The 13,242-nt window shown below is 47.5% G+C and overlaps 1 protein-coding gene across 1 annotated transcript; it reads right to left on the reverse strand.

Annotated features, from left to right (window-relative positions):
* Nucleotides 1–849: 849 nt before the first annotated feature.
* On the reverse strand, nt 850–12,172 carry LOC123799101 (WD repeat-containing protein 87). Its single transcript, XM_087870713.1, has 5 exons — nt 12,086–12,172; nt 10,627–10,794; nt 7,357–10,232; nt 6,638–6,909; nt 850–6,278 (listed from the first exon to the last, which is right to left on the reverse strand). Exons 1-5 carry the CDS (start codon nt 12,158–12,160, stop codon nt 850–852), a joined length of 8,820 nt encoding a protein of 2,939 aa, XP_087726839.1. The 5' UTR covers nt 12,161–12,172.
* Nucleotides 12,173–13,242: the final 1,070 nt, after the last annotated feature.

Here is a 13,242-nt window from a genome sequence, read left to right on the forward strand (position 1 = left end):
TCTCCCACAAAACCAAACACAGGTAGAGGGAACAGAATAACAAAGACGACGTCACGATGCTGGGTGGCAAATAGCACAGACGGGCTCCTTGCTAGAAGCTGATGGAAGGCTCAGCTTACCTGGAGAAAGGCAATTCTGAAGTTTCCATGGTGGGGAGGGATCAGGGAGGGAACACAGTTACCAGCAGGGACAACTTCCTCCACTTTACTACCCCTTCCCTTTAACTCTTGTCTTCTTCATTGCTAGAGGGAAGGGACTCATGAGATACTCTCAGGGTCCCCTCAACACCCACCACACCTGCTGTTTGGGACTCCAGTCATCAGCATGCAGAGTTATGAACAGGGAAATAGAGTCTGCCTCCACTGCAAACCTCCAAGAACTATGCCAGGTCTTCTGATACTAAAGTCCATTTTCTTCCTACTATGTCAGTGCCTCTAATATTAATGCCAAATATTCATTCATCTTTCCTTCCTATAGTCTTTAGGGGAGGATGGGGGGAGGCAAGGAAGGAAGAAGACAAGGAAAGACTCTTCTGCCTGAAGGCCTCCAGAGGGTGAGCACCCACTGGCTTTTGGGATGTTTTCCCATTCTCGGGAGTATATATCTGGTCTCCCTGGCTACCCTTCTGGAGGAGCAATGTTTGAGGAAGAGGGACACATTACAGGGATGCTGAAAATGAGAACCTCCTCTTTATTCCACATATGGAAGCTGGTTTCTGGAGCTAGGTAGGGAAAGGGCTTTGGCCTGGCCCTACCTCTGTGTGGGCCCTAGGGATAAGGGTCTAGATTAGGGTGACAAGTCCTTCCTCCAGGTGGGAATGAAAAGTCCTGACCTCCAGTCAGTCCCAAATTAGGGGGCGGGAGCAATGATGTGGGGCATTTCCTTGGTGAGGTGAATATCGGCTTGGGGCAGGCTCTTCCAGGCAAGTTCTAAGATCCCATACTGAGCAATGCCCATGGGACTCATGGTACGGACGTTATTCTGACCTGGGAGGGACACCACCTCCCGGAACTCCAGAGGACCTTTAGGGTTTTGAGAGCCACCACAAAACAGGTGGCAGAACAAGCGCTCCCCAGGAACCAGCTCCATGGCCTTCAGGGCCTCCTCGTAGGTGATCTCTTGGGATTGGGGTTCCTCTCTCAATAACAGCTCCTGTAGCAGCTTCTGGATTCGGGGTGACTTAAGTTGGTACAGGTCCATGAGCTGGTGGAACTGTTCCATCCAAGCAGCACTGTCTTTTGCATATCGTTGCTGCAACATCCGCAAGACATAGTACAGTGCCACAAATGTCTCCCAGAGAGGCACCTCTTCCTTTTTCTTAGAGATGGCCTGTGCCTTCTTCTCCAGCTTGGGTAATCTGGGAAACCTGCCTTTGTCCTTAAAATCCCAGAAGTCCTTTTGAAACATCAGTGCAAGGGTTTGTTTTTCTACAGAGGCATGGGCACCTATGAAAATGTCTCCTGTGGCAGGATGAAAGTGTTGCACCTCCATCTCCTTGAGAGCAGTGGATATCTGCTCTGCCCATGCACTCCTGTAAGGCTCTTCTAGAAGATGCCAATTTACGCCCTTTGGGGCTGGAATCCCTTTGGTACCTAATGGGGACTTTGGTATGGGAACAGCAAAAGGTTTTAACCAGCTTTCCTTTCCTTTTATAGGCGGGATCACTTTCAGGTACTTTGGACCCATGGGCTCCTTACTGGGTTTTGAGATATGTGTGCTTTGTGATTCCAGGACCTGCTTGTGATGATACACAATGGCTTCAAGTTGGGCCAGATGTAGCCACTCTAAGTTTCCCTTTGAGGTGAGGTCTTTGAGAAGCTGGCACAATCTGTGGAAACTATCCCTAGAAAGCTGTTCTCCTGCCTCCATCCGTTCTAGGACATGGTGGATCCATTCTATATCTGAGAGTCCTACCTGAGCACCTATTTCCTTGGCCCAGATTTGGGGCACAGGTACCTTAGTCTTTCTCATCAGAGCTGGATGATGCTTCAAAATCCACTGCCATTTGGGCTCCAGTGGTTCGCCTTGGAGGTTGTGAGCTTCCATGGTCTTCCTCAATATGTGAGGTAAATATGGAGTCTTTAAGTCTCGCTCTGGGGACTCCAAAACTGTATCCAAAAGTTGTAGAGGTTTGGGCTTATATTTCTTCAACAGTTCTCCTTGCCTATCCATAAACCTTGACTCTGGAAGTATCCTGGATGCCTCAGGTGCTCTGGCCTTTTCTTCCCAGGGTACTTGTTTCATAGACACTGGTACTGGTATCTTCTCTTGTCTGCCCAGAGCTATTGGGATCACTTTCCTGGAAGGGGCTTTCAGAATTTTTAGTTGTATAGCACTGTCTTTGATATCAGGGATTCTTTTTCCAATAGAAGGGATTATTTCTCTTCCTCTTCGGTCTTTTTGTCTTTCCTCTTGTGACTTAAATAATTTTTCTTTTTTTAAGATCTCTTTTTTCTTGTCTGCCTCTTTTTTCAGTGAGCTTTCCCCCTCTTCTTTCTCACTCAGACTTTCTGACTCTTCCTCACGCAGACTTTCTGACTCTTCCTCACTGATGCTTTCCTCCTCCTCCTCTTCAGACCCTTCCTCCTCCTCCCCTTCCTCCTCCTCCTCTTCCTCCTCTTTCTCCTCCTCCTCCTTCTCCTCCTCCTCCTGAAACTTCTTCTTCTTTTTCTTCTTTTTCTTCTCTTTCTCCTTCTTCTTCTCTTTCTCCTTCTTTCTCTCCTCTTCCCCCTCTACCTCTGCCTCCTCTGCCACCTTCCTTTCCTCCTCCTCTTCCTCCTCCTCCTCTTCTTCCTCCTCCTCCTCCTCTTCTTCCTCCTCCTCCTCTTCCTCAGACAAACTCTCTTGCTCTATTTCATCTAATAAGCTTTCCATTTTTTCAGAAAGGCTATCTCTACTTTCCTTTTGACTAGGAAGATTTTCCCATGGTGTATCAACTGTCTTTAGCTCTTTTCTTCCTTTCTCTTCTCTCTTTCTTGACCTTTGTTCAAGCAGTGGTATTACCTCTTCATCCTTTGTTAGTCCTTCCTCCTCTTCTTCCTGTATGACTTCTCTCTGTTGTCTGGCCAATCTGCTTTCTTCCTCAGTTATTTTTTTCTCTTTCTTCATCATTCTTTTCATTTCCTTGGCCAGTTTTCTCTGCTTCTTAGCCAGTTTCTTCTCATCTTTGGTTACTTCTGGTTCTTCCTCAGAAAAATCCCACTCTTTGGCATCAAGTTTATTTTGTTCCTTGCTCAATCTCCTTTCCTTAACAAAGAAGTTCCTCTTCATCTTTGTCATCTCTATTTCTTCCTGGGTCAGTTTCATTTCTTTTTTAGTAAGATCTCGAAGTGCCTTTAAGACTTTGCTGCTCACTTTTGATTGTGCCCTGGAAGTGCCCTCCTTTTCTTTAATCAACTTCCTTACTACTTTGGCTAGCTTCCTCTCTTCCTGGGCAAAGACTCTCCCTCCTCTGGTAAATTCCAGTTTTCCTTTGGCAATGTCCCTTTGCTCTGTGGCCAATACCCTATCTTCATACCTCAGTATCTTCTCCTCTAGTGACAATTTCCTCTTGATTAGTTCTAGTTCATTCTTAGTCAGTCTTATCTGTTTTAAGGTTTCTTCAGTCTCTCCTGCAGAGAGAATTTGCTTTTCCTCAGCCAGCCTGATCTTCTCCTGGGCCAGTTTCTTCATTTCTGTGCCCAGTGCCTTTTCTTCCTTGGCACTATCCCACTCTCCTCTGAGCATTTTCAGTTCTTGAAATACTGCCCTCTTCTCCGTAGCTAATTCCATCTTGTCCTGGGCTAGATTGTGCTGCTTCTGAGCCAGACTTTCCTCTAATTGGGTCAGCTTTTTCTCTGCCTCGTCCAGCTTCTCCTTCTTCTGGGAAAGTTTTTCCTTTTCTTCCATCAGCTTCTTCTCTACCTGCGCAAGTTTCTTCTTGTACATGTCCAGTTTCTCCTTTGCTTGGACTAATTTATTTTTGTTCTGGGCGAGGTTTTGTTTGACCTGGAGGAAGTTCTCTTTCCTCTGAGCCAATTTCACTTTCTCCTGAAGCAGATTCTCCTTCTCCTGAGCCAGAGACTTCTCCCTCCAGGCTAGTATATTCTTGTTCTTCGTGAGTTTCTCCTTGTCCTGGGCCAATTTTTCTTTTTCCTGGGCCAGTTTTAACTTGTTCTCCATCAGTTTCTTCCTTTTCTGGGCAAGATTTTCCTCTTCCCCAGGCAGTTTTTCCTTGTCCTGGGCCAGTTTCTTCTCTTCCTGGATCAGTAGTTCTTCTTCCAGGGCCAGTGTTTTCTCTTCCTTAATCAGTTTCTGCTCTTGCCAGGCCAGTGTCTTCTCTTCCTGAACCAGTCCCTCCTCTTCCTCAGCCAGATCCTTCAATTCCTGATTCAGTTCCTCTTCTTTCCGCACCAGTTCCTCCTCTTCCCACATGAGCTCCTCCAATTCCTGGGCTAGTTCCTTTTCTTGCAGTGCCAGATCTTGCTCTTTCTGGGTCAGTTTTTCCATTTTCTGGGCCAGTATCTTTTTTACTTCAGCCAGCTTCCCTCCTTTCTTTGCTGTTTTCTCTTCTTCTCGAGCCAGTTCCTCAAATTGCTTGGCCAGTTTCTTCCTTTTCTGGGCCAGTTTCTCTGCTTCTTGGCTTAACTTATCCTCTCTTTGGGCCAACTTTTCCTCATTGTGGACAAAGTTTCTCTCTGCCTGGACCATTGTCCTGTCTCTCTGAGCCAGTTTCCCATATTCCCTGGCCAGTTTTCTCTCTTCCTGGGCCAGTTTTCTCTCTTCCTGTGCTAGCTTCTCTTCCTCTTGGGCTAGCTTCCTTTCTTCTTGGGCTCGTTTCCTTTCAGCCTGGGCTCGTTTCCTCTCGATCCAGGCCTGATTATATTCTTTTTGGATCTGTCTCTGCTCCTCTGACATCACCTCTTCTTGTTCTTCTTCTCCCCATTCCTGAGACAATTCTTCTCCCTCCAGGGTCAATTCCTCCTCATCCTTGTGTTCTTCTCTGGACCTGGCCTCTATCTTTTCCCAGACGTCTAACCATTCATCCCATCTCAGCTTGTCCACATCCAGCTTTTCCTCCTCTGGGAGTGGCTTCCTTTCATCTGTTTGTTGTTTCTCCTCTTCCTCAAGATGCCTCTTGTCCCAAGCATTCTTCCATTCATCCCAGGATATCTTTGTCTCATCCTGGGCCTGTTTCCACTCATCCCAGGACTTCTTCCACTCCTGCCAAGACAGCTTCCTCTCATCCATAATTGGCCTTTCTTCTTGCTTAACTACTTCCTCCTCCTCTGGTTTGGCCACTTCCTCTATTTCCTGACTCACATCCCTCTCTCCTTTGCTCACAGTCTCTTTTTTATCCACTTTTATTTCCTGCTGAACTTCTTTCCTCTCTTGCTTAAAGGGCTTCTTAATGGAATTCTTCTCTTCTTTCTTCGATATTCGTTTTCCCTTGGTTAGGCTACTGGGTCCTAAAAAGATAATTTTCTTTTTCTTGCCTTTTTTGGGAATCACCTGGGTTTCCTGCAAGTATGGCATGTCCTCTGCTTCCTTTTGCACTTGCTCTTGCACCTCTGGTATCTCGTCCTCCCTTCTGACCATCATGTCTTCTCTAATTGCCCTTTCATGAATAAAAATTGGTCTCTCCTCTGGCCAGGCTATATCCCATTGGAGGTCCTCAAGCAGAACCTCACTTTTTTTCTCCAGCAAGGGGCAGATCTCCTGAAAAAGTTCCCAACTGGGCTGTTGATCTGCCAGCACTTCCTGAGCCATGGTCACTAGCTCCATGTTCAGAGCTTCTGACATTTTTGTTTGGGAACCAGATATTCTAAGGGTCATAAGACGACAGAGATCATCCCTCCATGAGGAGCCCTCTTCAGGGATGGTCTTGCGGCCAGGTGCTCCAGCAGCACCCCGCCCTTTGGCTTTCAGCTGCTTCACCACTGGTTCTTTCTTTACAGCAGGTAGAGATTCCTCAGTTGTAACTTCAGCGTCTTTTGTCTTCTTCTTGTGCCTCTTTTGGGGTTTCTGAACTGTTCTTTTCTTGCCTTTTCTGTCATGTATTTTCCTCAGCATCTTCAGGGTCAATGCAAAATGGTCCTTTGAGGTATCTTTCTCTGGAGGGTGTTGCTCACCATCTTTTGAAATCTTTAACACACTGATGGTTGAAGACATTCTAGAATGGGTGGCTGTATCCTCCACCAAAACTGGTGCAGCTTCCCTCTGGTCACTTTCACCCTCTAAGGGACCTGGCTCTTTGCCAGCCTCTTTTATCTTCTTGAAGGCCCTCCACAATTTTCGGGCTGCAGGGAAGATCAGGAGACGGAGATAAGGAAGGCATGGGAGGCTTAAGTCACATCTTTCCCACTAATGGCATGAGTAAGAGGAATTGCCATAAAAGAAGTAGCACGGGGCTGAGGCCTTTTAAAAAAAAGAAAGGATTCTCCTTGCTTTATTCCAGCACTCCCCCCTTCCAAATCCTATGGAGATAAGCACTGGAGTATCCCTGAATTTGGGCAGATTCTTTCTAGGAAGTTTCTAAGAAAAGATCTGTCTGCTTGTCTCCAGTCCCACCTGATTGATAACTCTTGACCCACAGGTAGCCCTAACTGTGTTGCCTCTTGGAGACCCTGAGGCATGAACCAGATCACCCCATACATACTGTGCTTTTTGACTGCCGCTCGGCCCCGTCTTTGGCCTTTGCCGGACTTCGTGGCAGCTTCAGTTTCTTCAGGAATTACATCAGGTTGCTTGGAAAGGGATACATGTTCAGAAACCCTTGAGACCTCTAAAGAAAAAGCAGGTTTTTCCTGTCCCTCTGACAAGGTCAGGTTTTCATTTAATCGCTGCTCCACTTGAGTATGAAGGACTTGGAGATCTGTGGCCCGCATCCCCAACAGATGGTCTAGGGATTCCTCCCCAATCATTTCCTGCCTATGAAAGTCAAAGGAGAGGAAAGACCATGGTGAATTAGGGACAACAGGGAGAACGAAAAGGAAGGAACTGCTGTGGAACAGGCAGGGGCCTTGGCACAGTGGCCAACACAGACAGTGTACATCGAGGTAAAGGATGGCCAACAAGAAAGAAAAAGTCTAGAAAGCTAAGGTGGCAATGAATGGAGTGGTTTGTATGGGGACTGAGGGGGTAGGAGAAAAGAATGAAAAGGGGAACTCAAGAGTTAGGGGACAGACAGGAGCAGGAGAAAAAATGGAGACAGGAAGGAGTCAGGATTGTCAGGATGGTCTAGGAATGGAAAAAGACTATGAAAGAGAAAAAGGACAGGAAGAGTTAATGGACAGGTATGAAGAGATAGTGAAGGAAGGGAAAGGGAGAAGAAAACTAGAGGCTAGTCGAGAATTGCAGAAGACACAAAGAACTTACTGCATCTCCCGGAAGGTCTCTCGGTGCTGGATCAGGTTTAAGAGTGAGGACTTAGAGTGGATTCCAGTGTCAGCCATGAGGCTTAGGGCCTTACTCCTCACTCTTTGGTCCTTGTCCATCAATCCTTGGGCCAGAGGCATGGCAAAAAGATGAGTAATCATTCCTAGACGCTTCAGCCCTTCCCAGGCTAGCTCTCGGATCAGTGGGTTGGAATTGGTGGTGTCATCCAGTAGACGATGGGCTGTTTCAGAGCGCAGGGATGAAGACACCTCGTAAGAGGCAAAGATTTGCCCCAGTGCACCAATACAGCATTGGTACTTCAGTGGAGAAGCGTGGATCATAATGTTGAGGATTGTCTCTACTAGGCTATTAATAGCTATTTCACTCATCTTTTTCCCCAGCCAACTACGGTTTGCTGAGTCTGTAAGGACACTGTAAGTTATATCCTTGGACAATCTCATTTCTATGAAGTCTGCATCCTCCCTTTCCTGTGAATATTCTCCTGCATCACTTAGAGCTTTTTCCCTACTGTGCCAGAAGAAGAATTGTTCGGATTTGTCCCATTCCATTTCCCACACGGGTGAATGCAGGTTGCACTGTAGGTATATTGGACTTCCCTCTGGCCAAAGACGGGCACGAATCACTGAGTTGGGGATGTAGCAGTCAGGAGCCAAGAGCCATTTCCGCCCATGACCAAAGTAGCATCGCAATAATTGGTAGGGGTTGAGTCCATCCCAGGTAGTCAACTGTAGTTGGGGAGGAAACATGTAATGGGGAGGTTTGCTCACCTCCATCCCATCAGTTTCCTCTTTATGCAAGAAACCACATCTGAAGGCAGACAGTAATGTGGGGCTCCCTTGCTCATCTTCTTCTATGACATGTGGCACTGTATGATCAAAGGCAATGGCCCGCTTATTGACAAGTTTCTCTAGACCGACTAATTCCTGTTGCCCTTTTCCAAGGTAGATATACTTGGGCACAAATATGGTCTCAAAAGAGAAGAAGAAGCTTGGTGTGAAAGGCTTAGGGGCCTCTAGCACTTCATCTGTCATGCTCATAAAGGAAAGGCGAGCCAGCAGGGTTGGGTGAAGCAGTTTTAGACAGGACACCAGATAAAGACTGTGGTTAAAAGTCACAAGCAAGTCACCCCGGTCATTTGCAAAGCAGAGTGGGCCAAAGTGCAGCGATGAGTCCAGCATGGCTACAAGTCTTCCATGGAAGTTCCAGACCCGGACAGACCCATCAATACCCCCCGTGACAAAAAGACTCAAGGACCAGCAGACATCAAAGGATGTGATGGGACACTGGTGCAGAGGCAATGTCTCTATAAACGTTGAGCCTTCTTGTGACTCAGAGGACAGAAAATCATGGAACTTCCAGAGACGCAGGCAGTTAGTCTCCGTGATAGCGCCCACAGATGTGGGTAAGAGTATCAGGTGTTTTAGATGACAGCTGCTGAGAATGCTGGCAAGGGGCTTCAAATGTACTTTCTTCCCCTCGAGCACAGCTTCTGATAGGTGTACATAGTCATCCATTCCATAGGAACAGAGCAAAGAGTTTTCTCGGCTACCAAAAACCCCACCAGGTAGTGTAGAGAGTGCCAGTATAGCTCCAAAGTGCATGAACTTCTCTATTCGGGCACAGTAGTTCTGGGAAAGCACTCTTATCACACCACTCTGGTGTCCAGAGAACACCAGTCCTTGTAGACCCCGACCCAGGTGGAAATGCCCATAAGCCAGGCATTGTACCCAGTCTTGAGAATCTGGTGAGGTGCACAAGAGATACTTGGCTGGGCAAGGGCAGCGGGTCGTGTCAAACACCAGTACCTCTGCGTTGCCTGTTGCTACAAAGAGCTCCTCTTTTTCTGGGTCATAGGCCCAATCCACAGCCTGGTCCAGGATCGCGAAGGGCCAGGTGAGGACCAGAAGGTCCCCTGTGAGTGGGGACACAAAGCGCAATAAGCCATCCTCAGTACTGCACAGGATCCGGAACCGGTTTTCACCGCAGTGGACCCGACGCAGCTGCTGGGGAGCAGAGCCACAGACATTGAAGAGGCTGTAGAAGCAAGGCAGGCGACGCAAGGAGAAAGTATGGGTAGTTTGGCAGAAGAAAGTAATGTTGTCGATAAACTCGAGTTTATACAGTTCCTCTCCAAGTTCTAGCCGCCGCAGCAGGTTCCCCAAAGTCAGGTTCCACTCCTTGATCAGGCCTTCCTTGCCAGCTGTTAGCAGGGTGTGGGCTTCTGGCCGGCTGCGGATACAGATCACCGATGAGAAATGGGCCTTGAAACTGTGGAGAGAGTTACCCCGGACGAGGCTCCATACTTGGATTTCCCCAGTCTTATTTCCAGCATAGAGAAAGCCCTGGTCAAAACAGGTGAAGCAGCAGGTGATAAAGGAGCCACTGGTGGTGGACGTGAACCTCTGAACCTCTCCTAGCTGGCCGTGGCCCTGGCGCTCAAGGACCCTCACCACCGTCTCACACAGCGCCAGGAGAGAGCCATTGGGGCCATTCAGCCTGATGTCCTGGACGAGCTCATCACCAGACATGGGAACCATGTGGGCTACTTGGAGGCCCTTGCCGCTTCTCTCGATGATCCAGGTGACCACTGCTCCCAGGATGCCTGACAGAAGCATTTTCATTTCCGGGTCGTAGCAGAGGCAGTTGATGTTAAAGCGGCAGGGCACTATACCCAGGGGTTTGAACGACCGGAAGTGGTCCCCAAAGAGCCGCAGGATCAGATCACCACAGTAGGCCACGAGGATATGAAAGGAACCTGTGTGGACCATGGACTGGATGGGTGGCAATCGTTCAGTCATGGAGAATGTTCTCTTCTCGACCATGTCCTCAGTTTTGCTCTTCATCCATACTACAGCCTACAAGAGAGTAAGATCGACCCTGCCTAGGAAAGATAGAAGAGGAAAGGGCAGAACATGCAGCTCCTTTCCCCTGTGCTCGTGCTGAGGAGGATGTGGAAGACTCTCAAGTGTTTTTACCACCACTGCCCCCCACCCCGGTTATGGGAATTGGAAATACTGTAGAAGCAGGAAGCCTGGGACCCTTTCCCTAACCGTGGCCTACTTTAGGGGAACCAGAAAATCTATGCAAGGAGAGACTGTAATTGGAGAAGGGAGGAGAGGGGGAACCCTAGATTTAGGTCATTTTCATTCGAGAGGTAGATCTCCCTTTGTCAGTCTGGGGTGAGCGCTTATGTGGGCACGGCCCCTGTCGAATGAGCTAAGGAGGAGAAGAAAGGCGACGCAGTTTTACCTGGATTTCTTTGGCGCTTGTCACCCAAGAGAGGGAGGCAAAGAAGTTGGCATCACTGAAGTAATAGCATATAAGTGGCATATTTTGAGGATGGCGAGACTCTCTGAACAGTATCTGGGACTGGTCACTCAGCACAACCACATCATTCTTTGGGTCTTCTGACGTTTGCTGGGGAGAGACATGGCATGAAACGAAGAGACCAGGACACACGTGCACTAAATATATTCTCACACAAGTCACAACTGAAGCCATTCCCAAGGTCATGCCTCATGCCTGTTACACCCACACATGCACGACTTGTTGTTCGTAGGACACCTACACTTCACAAGCAAGTAACACAACCCGACACAAGAGAGAACCAAACCCCTACAGGGCCTAAATGGGCAAATTTCATGGTGAGAGTACTGGGGAAAACAGATGTTCTTCCCAACATACCCATTTGCTAACACTCCCCCTTCTGTCTACAAGGTACAGATGTCATAAAAGGCATATTTAACCATTACCCAGGGAAGTGCATCGCCGCAGACCTACATGAAATGTAACAGAGTGTGACAAAAGTTGGTGCAACTTTAAGTTCTTAAGGCTTAAAAGTTCACAAAGTTAAGACTTTAATACCCTGGGGCGCCTGGGTGGCACAGTCGTTAAGCGTCTGCCTTCGGCTCAGGGCGTGATCCCGGCGTTATGGGATCGAGCCCCACATCGGGCTCCTCCACTATGAGCCTGCTTCTTCCTCTCCCACTCCCCCTGCTTGTGTTCCCTCTCTCGCTGGCTGTCTCTATCTCTGTCGAATAAATAAATAAAATTAAAAAAAAAAAAGACTTTAATACCCTGCCTGGCCTTTAAACTTGACAGAGGAGGATAAAATATATACAATATGCATTATCCCACGGTGACAGAACATGCGCTATGACACATTCGCCTAGAATAGTGTACACAGAGCTAACCAGCGCGAAACTGAGGTCAGCAAATGTTCTGTCTGGTGCCTTCTCCCTTCTCTCTATCTTTTTTAAGATTTTATTTATTTGAGAGACACCGCAAGAGAGGGAACACAAGCAGGGGGAGTGGGAGAGAGAGAAGCAGGCTTCCTGCTGAGCAGGGAGCCTGATGCAGGGCTTGATCCCAGGACCCTGGGATCATGACCTGAGTCGAAAGCGGACACTTAATGACTGAGCCACCCAGGTGCCCCACTCTCCCTTCTCTTTTGGAAAAATCTCTCTCCCCAAAGGGTTGTTTCCTCTGACAATGCTCCAAAGTATTCACCTTCCACTATCAAAATGTTCATGCGAGAGATCCCGAGGCTCATTTGGAAATGGATGGCCCACTTCCTATTAAGAGGACGATTGTCTTATGGTCTACTGTGCCTGCTTTCTGCTACCCTGGAAAATCTATGCTCCTCTGAAGTACTCATAACAATTAAGATAGAGGCCAATAACATATTTATATCCTACATATGTATTACCTTGCTCTTATGTATGATGTCATTTACCAAGTATTTAAAATCCTTCCACAGGGGAATGAGTCTGGCAGAAGACATCACCTTGATTATTCCCTGGTCCTCCTGAGGACCGTTGCTTAAAAACCTGTGGGAATCCAAAAGAGGCCAGCTTAGCCATTACTACTTTTTGAGGAACTAGGACTCAGAAGTCAAGATCCATGAACTCATGTGTATTGAACACTTTTTGAACATCAGGAACTATACATAAGACACATCTTCTTATTTAACCCTCACGGAGGCCTGGTGAAGTAGGTATGACCCCATTTTATAGATGAGGAAATTGAGGCTTGGGGTGGGGTGAATACAAGAGTTGAGGACTGAATCTTAACATTGGCTGTCATAACCCCGTAGGATATTATGGGTGAAGGAAGCAGGGAGGGGGGCTAGAAAGGAATACCGTTACAGGCAAATAACATCTCTTTGCTGCTGGTGGTGTGTCAAGAGAGCTTCTTGCAAGGACTTGGGAGTTCCCGAGTGCGGTCCTTGGATCTCCTGCAGGGATCCCTAGGGAAAGAGTCTGTCTTAAAATACAGATCCCTGGGTACTGTCCTGGACCAACTGAAGCAGAACCATGGTGGCGGGACCCAGGGATCTTCACTTCTTTTTTTCTTTTTAAATGTTTTTTATTATATTATGTTAGTCACCACACAGTACATCCCTGGTTTCTGATGTAAAGTTCGATGATTCATTAGTTGCGTATAGGGATCTTCACTTCTAACAAATTCCCTGGGTGATTCTATGGACATTCAAGTCTGACTACTGAAATAGAAAATTGAAATGAGGGAGCCCCCAGTACTAAGAGTCAACCCCACCTTGCACCACTGGAGAAAGGATCCAGCCCTCTGGCTTTGCAGGCTTTCCTGGCTTGTGGAATCAAGTAGCTCTCTTACTCATGACGCATCTGCTGTTCATCATCCTCTTCCCCCTTCCCTTCTCCTTGGCCTTCGTGAGAACAAACCTCTACTTTTCCTTCTTGGATTGGGAATCTTACTTTTAATAAGCCCCCCTCTGTCAGGGAGTCTGTCATTACGGGTCTGACGATGGGCTTGTCTTCTTCATTTGTAAAAGGAAAATGCCAGCCTTGCCTACTTCACAGGATTGTTGCAAAGATCAAATAATTC

This window comes from Ursus americanus, chromosome 21 (assembly GCF_024610735.1).
Source record: "Ursus americanus isolate L20-20 chromosome 21, mUrsAme1.1.p, whole genome shotgun sequence".
In the NCBI taxonomy this organism is placed as follows: Eukaryota; Metazoa; Chordata; class Mammalia; order Carnivora; family Ursidae; genus Ursus; species Ursus americanus.